Raw genomic sequence first — 7126 nt, 5'->3', positions numbered from 1 at the left:
GAGTTGTGTGTATGCATGTTTGTTTGTTTCTAAAAAGAGCGTTTGCATATGACGTCATTATTAGTACATACGGCTTTGTATATGCACAGACAATGGGAAAGCCAAGAATGTTGTATATTCGCAATTTTTACGTAGTTTAACTCCTGCAGACGAAATGAATGCTTGCCTGAAAAATTCTAATTTATGGGCACACGTAAAAATATTAAAATTAACTACAAATATGCGTGTCCGATTGCAAAACGATGACTCTGGTCAAACATTTTCAGATCAATTGCTGGCAATTGGAAACGGAAAGCTCACAGTAGTGGGAAAGCCAAGAATGTTGTATATTCGCAATTTTTACGTAGTTTGAAACACATATATAAATCTATCTATATTCACAGGTGGGACACAGGGACACAACTACAATGGCGCGTAACTAATATGGCGCGTAACGACTTACGCGCACGGGGGGGCTTGGGGGGGCGCGAAGCGCCCCACCAACTAGGTGTTGGGGTGGCGATTCGCGCCACCTTAGAATTTAAGTAAGTATGTATAACGAAACTACACTCTTAAGGTCCAAACCGAACGGTTTGGACCTTTCTAAGGTCCACAAATGACGACCGGGACAGAGGGAATATAAATAACGACCGGGACACTCAAAGAGAAATTACAGCCCACCAAAGCTTTGCAATGGCACGCGACTTGCCGTAAAAAAAAACAATGGAAAACCTAATAGAGGCCACAATCTTGACAGGGCCTTTTGAGGGTGAGGCTGTTCTTATTCCTCGCATTCCCATGATTCCAACGGATCTGCCTTTTCAATTTAAAAGATTGCAATGCCTCTCTAAGGTCCAAACTCCTGTCTTTGCCCTTCGGCCAGGAAGTGCGACGAAGAGTTGGGGGCCAGCCATCCTATGTTTTTGCACAGACGAAAACGCACACGCATTTTATCTTGTTCTATAATTCTTTTAAAAAGTTAAAACAGTTGTAAATTTTACACAGTATTGCATAAACGTAATAAGTTTTGACGTCACTCATACAAATTTATTTCCAAAATTAAATATCTTGACGATTTTCATTCAAATTTATCACTTATCTAGATATTTCTTTAGTTAGAAAGTCAAAGAAAACCAAGTTTCCCAAAAAATATGGAGCTGTTACTGAGAAAAAATATACATAATAATCTTTGTTTAAACAGGTAGTATAATAATAATAATAATTAAAAAAATTGTAAAACACATTAATTTGGTTAATAATATACCATTTAAAACACCAAAATGAACATGCTGGAGTAGTCACTCGCTAAAGAGGGTGTCAGAACGGAGAATGAAGGTCCAAGGTTCAAATCCTGGTTAGGCTTTGGCAGCTTTTGGTTGGTATTTGTTTTAGTTTAATAAAAACAAGCGAAATGTTGCGCAAAGAGAAAAAAAACAGGTAATTACAAAAATCTTTGTATATATCTTAACAAGGTATTGCAACAATTCTAAAACCTTAAAGAGAGAACCGAAATTTTGAAGCTTAGTAAAAAATTGGAGTTATACATTAGATTTCTTCAATAATCAATATCTTTGAAAAGACTGCAGATTTTTAGTATAAATAGATGGCACTATTAAAACATAACTACTGGCAGCGTTGATAGAAGAAGAAAAAGAAAGGGAGAAACTTCATTTACAGGATGAGGGGTTTTACTTGCTCCCAGCTGAAGACATCTCTGCCAAAATGACCATAGGTACTAGTCTTTTGGTAAATAGGCTTCTTCAGATCCAAGTCTTTAAGAATACGACCAGGTCTGAGGTCGAAATTCTTCTTTACAATGGCGACAAGTTCTTTCTGTGTTTTGCCACTGGTGCCATAGTCAAAGATAGTAATTGACAAAGGTTCAGCGACACCAATAGCATAGGAGACTTGAACTAAACAACGCCTGCATATTCCAGATTTGACCAATGATTTCGCCACCCATCTAGCGGCATAAGCTGCAGATCTATCAACTTTGGTAAAGTCTTTGCCACTGAATGCGCCACCGCTATGTGCTCCCCAGCCACCGTATGTGTCGACAATGATTTTTCTCCCTGTTAAACCGGAATCACCTATTGGTCCACCGATGATAAAAGCCCCACAAGGGTTAATATGAAACACCATTTTCGAGTCTAAATATTTGTCTGGGATGACCGTTTTAACGACATGTTCCCTAATTTCACTTCGGAGTTGTTCCAAACTGATTTTCTCTGAATGTTGAACTGATATGACAACAGTGTGAACTCGGATAGGAATGCAGGCTCCTTGATCAAAGTAATATTCACATGTGACCTGTGATTTGGTATCAGGCCTTGCCCACCATAATGTTCCATCTCTCCTCAACTCAGCTATTTTTGCATTTAATTTATGTGCTAATACAACCGTAAGTGGCATTGCTTCTTGCGTTTCGTCAGTGGCGTATCCAAACATTATTCCCTGATCCCCTGCGCCGACATTATCTTCATCTTTTTCTAAGTGCACACCACTAGCAATATCTGGGGATTGTTGTTCAATAGCAACTAAAACGCTGCAAGTCTTGTAGTCAAATCCTTTAGAGGAATCGTCGAAACCGATTTGTTTAACTGTTTCACGCACGATCTTCTGGTAGTCAACTACTGCATTGGATGTAATTTCGCCGCAAAGCATTACCATGCCTGTTTTAGTCACGGTTTCACATGCGACTTTGGCATTTGGGTCTTGTTTAAGATGGGCATCTAGCACAGCATCACTGATCTGGTCGCACATTTTATCTGGATGCCCTTCTCCCACAGATTCGGACGTAAATAGAAAAGTTTCAATCTCAAGGGTGCCATTTTCATGAAATCTGTTCATTTTTGCTTCGTGCGTGGTATTTTAGTTATATAGTAATCCTTTTATCAAGAACTAGAACGGAAAAGAGGAAGAAAGCAGAAATCTGATGTATAACATCGATTTTTTATAATTTTTTAACATTCGGTTCTCTTTTTAAAGATTAGAATTGTTATAATACCTTGTTAAAATATATACAAATTTTTTTGTAATTACCAGTTTTTTGCTCTTTATGCAACATTTCACAACATTTCTGGTTTTTATTAAACGAAACTAAAATAAACACCAATAAAAAATTGCCGAGGACTAACTAGGGACCGAATCTGGGACCTTTATTCTCTAGTCTGACTGCTTCTCTCAAAGAGTAACTACACTGGCACATCTAAATTGGTGTTTTAAATGGTATATTATGAACCAAGTTAATTTCTCCTACAAATTTGTTTAATTATTATTATAATTATTATTATTATTATTATTATTATTATTATTATTATTATTATTATTATTATTATAATTATTATTATTATTATTATTATTATTATTATACTATCTATTTCAATAGGGAGTTTTGTGTTTATTTTTTTCTCAGTAACAACTCCATATTTTGTTGGAAAAATTGGTTTTCTGTGATTTTCTAGCCAAAATAAATATCTAGATAAATAATGAGTTTGAAAGAAAATCGTCAAAATTCTTAATTTTGTAAAGAAGTTAACCCGAATGACGTCGAAGCTTATTGCGTTTATTCACATTTGTTTACAATTTACAACGGTTCTAACTTTTTAAAAGAACTTTAGAACAAGATAAAATGCGTGTGTGTTTTCGTGTGTGCAAAAACATAGGATGGCTGGCCCCCAAGTCCTCATCACACTTCCTGGCCGGAGGGCCAAGAAACGGAGATTAGCACTTTTGGTTTGGACCTTAAGGATTTAGTTTCGTTATTTTTACTTGCTAAAATTCTGCAGTGTTTTCAAAGATATTGATTACTGAAGAAATCTAATGTATAATTCCAATTTTTTACTAAGCTTTTACTTTTTATATGGTATATTGTGAACCAAATTAATTTCTTTTACAAATTTGTTGAATTATTATCATTATTATACTATCTGTTTAAATAAGGATTATTGTGTATTTTTTTTCTCAATAACAGCTCCATATTTTTTCGGGAAACTTGGTTTTCTTTGATTTTCTAACTAAAGAAATATCTAGGTAAGTGATAAATTTGAAAGAAAATCGTCAAGATATTTAATTTGGGAAAGAAATTCCTATGGGTGATGTCAAAACTTATTACGTTTATTCAAAATTGTGTACAATTTACAACTGTTTTAATTTTTTAAATGAATTATAGAACTAGATAAAATGCGTGTGCGTTTTCGTGTGTGCGAAAACACAGGATGGCTGGCCCTCAACTCTTTAACGCACTTCCTGACTGGAGGGCAAAGAAACGGAGATTAGCACTTTCGGTTTGTACCTTAAGGGTATACTTACTTAAGGTTTGAAGTTTAAAACTTTCGGTTCTCTTTTTAAGGTTTTAGAATGGATGTAATACCTTGTTAAAATATATACAAATTAATTTGTAATTACCAGTTTTTTGCTCTATATGCAACATTTCGCCACATTTCTGGCTTTTCTTAAACTAAACTAATATAAACAACAATAAAAAAAAATTGCACAGGCCTAATCAGGGATTGAAGCTGGAACCTTCAATCTCCAGTCTGACAGCCTCTCTCAAAGAGTAACTACACCGGCATATTTAAATTGGTATTTTAAATTGTATATTATGAACCAAGTTAATTTCCCTTACAAATTTGTTTAATTACTATTATTATTATTACTAGCTGTTGGTGAGGCGCTTCGCATCCCCCCCTAAGCCCCTGCCCCAGGCACGTAAGTTGTTACGCGCCATATTAGTTACGCGCCATTGTAGTTATGCTCCTGTGTCCCACCTGTGAATATACATAGATATATATCTAAAATAAGTTGTTTGTGTGGCGACTGACGTCATGTTTGTCGACTGACGTCATTATAAGGATTGAGCATTATGCCGTCATGAAGTTGTTTGTCGACTGACGTCATGTTTGTTATGACGTCAAAGGCTTTGTATGAGACGTCATTATAAGTATATAAGAAGGCCTTTAAAAGAGAAATTTTTAATATAGATCTTAAAATGACAGAAGAACCTACAATGGCAGAAGAAAAAACCGAAAAAGCTGCTCAAAGAGCTAATGCCAAAAGGCTTACGGCTAATAGAGAAAGTAAGAAAAGAAAGCGTGCCGTGGAATCACAACAACTGCGTGAAAACAGGCTTGCGGCTAATAGACAAAGTATGAAAAGAAAGCGTGCCGACGAATCACAACAGCGTGAAAACAGGCTTGCGTCTCAAAGAGAAATCACCAAATGAAAGCGTGCCGAGGAATCACAAGAGCAACCAGAAACAATCTGGACAGCGAGATTCAAAACGTATCAAAACTAAAAATGATAGCGATGATGATTGGGTTTGGGATTTTGACTTGGATAAGGTCATCAATGCCTCCCAGATTTTAGTTAAAAAAAAAAAAAACAAAGGCTCGGCGATATGTATTTCATAGTGACGAAAGACAAGTCAAGGTAAAACAAACCAAAGAACTTGAAAATGATACCGATGATAAAAAAAAAACGACGTTGAAAGGACTATCGTTTCCCAGTTGCAACATCTTTTCCACATAAATAATAATTTAGTGCTTCTGTTCAAAACAGCAATCGAATTGATGCCTACTGATACGCAACTATCAACGAAGTGGAAATCGTTATGGTCGGAGATTTGTATATGACGTCAAAGGCTTTGTATATGACGTCATTATAAGTATATAAGAAGGCGTTTCAAAGAGAAGTTTTTATTAAACTCTTCGATGCTACGATGCCTACAATATCCTATCATTTTTTGGGATGGAGCCGACGGCTATCACTTCAATATTAAATTGATAAATCCAGCCACTAACAAAGAAATGGATAAGAAATGCAGTGCAATGAAATATTATGCCTATAGATTAATAATTCTTCATTTATTACAAATATATATAATCCATCTTGGGATTAGATACAACAGCTTTTATATCCTGGAAAAACGCCGGTTCATAGACATGACATTACGGGTCGTGTCTTCCGGAAAAAGTTGCTCTCCTTCATCTCCTATAGAGTTATGGGAACAATACAATTCGCAAATGGCCGAGAATATACTCCACCGAATACGGCTAGAAAGGTCAGATATGACCTTGGACTTTACAACAGAAATTTATAACTGCACTTTAGTTATGATTGAAGATTTGTGCTTGTTTATTGCAAACAAACTTCTCAAGCATTTGGGAATGCCTTCACCTAATCGTACTGCTTCTATTTCTACATGTGTAGAATGGTATCGTGAATAAAGTTACAACACAATTGATCTATTGTCGTATGTTACAGACCGGGACACTGGGACACCGGGACACAAGGAATATGAATGACGACCGGGACACTCAAAGAGAAATTACAGACCGGGACACCGGGACACAAATGACAAGCAAGACACAGGGAATATAAATGACGACCGGGACACTCAAAGAAAAATTACAGACCGGGACACAAGTGACGACTAGGACACAAGGAATATAAATGACGACTGGAACACAGGGACACAACTACAATGGGAACGCCGGAAGGGCACATGGGGGATATATAAATGACGACAGGGACAAAGGGAATAATCGATTAGCAATTACCATCAACAAAGCCCAATGGCAATCATTAGAAAAATGTGGTATAGATCTGAATACGGATTGTTTTCCCATGGACAATTATATGTTGCATGTTCAAGAGTCGGTAAACCTGAAAATCTATTTATACGAACAGACGATGGGACAGCGAAGAATATTGTATATTCGCAAGATTCACGTAGTTAAAGATATATATATATATATATATATATATATATATATATATATATATATATATATATATATATATATATATATATATATATATATATATATATATATGTATATATATATATATATATATATATATATATATATATATATATATATATATATATATATATATATATATATATGTATATATATATATATATATATATATATATATATATATATATATATATATATATGTATATATATATATATATATATATATATATATATATATATATATATATATATATATATATATATATATATATATATATATATATATATATATATATATATATATATCACAGGTGGGACACAGGGACACAACTACAATGGCGCATAACTAATATGGTGCATAAGGACTTACGCGCGCGGGGGAT

The 7126-nt window shown here is 34.8% G+C and overlaps 1 protein-coding gene across 1 annotated transcript; it reads right to left on the bottom strand.

Annotated features, from left to right (window-relative positions):
- Window positions 1-1584: 1584 nt before the first annotated feature.
- LOC136041113 (S-adenosylmethionine synthase-like) lies at window positions 1585-2847 on the bottom strand. The gene has a single exon (XM_065725674.1). It carries the CDS (start codon window positions 2827-2829, stop codon window positions 1651-1653), a length of 1179 nt encoding a protein of 392 aa, XP_065581746.1. The 5' UTR covers window positions 2830-2847; the 3' UTR covers window positions 1585-1650.
- Window positions 2848-7126: the final 4279 nt, after the last annotated feature.

Source organism: Artemia franciscana, chromosome 21, assembly GCF_032884065.1.
Source record: "Artemia franciscana chromosome 21, ASM3288406v1, whole genome shotgun sequence".
NCBI lineage: Eukaryota > Metazoa > Arthropoda > Branchiopoda > Anostraca > Artemiidae > Artemia > Artemia franciscana.
The sequence above is the reverse complement of the archived record's forward strand: the minus strand, read 5'-3'. Positions and strand labels throughout refer to the sequence as shown.

Bases quoted from the DNA above. Each gene is read 5' to 3' on its own strand.
- LOC136041113 (XM_065725674.1), bottom strand. From the start codon at position 2,829: ATGAACAGATTTCATGAAAATGGCACCCTTGAGATTGAAACTTTTCTA.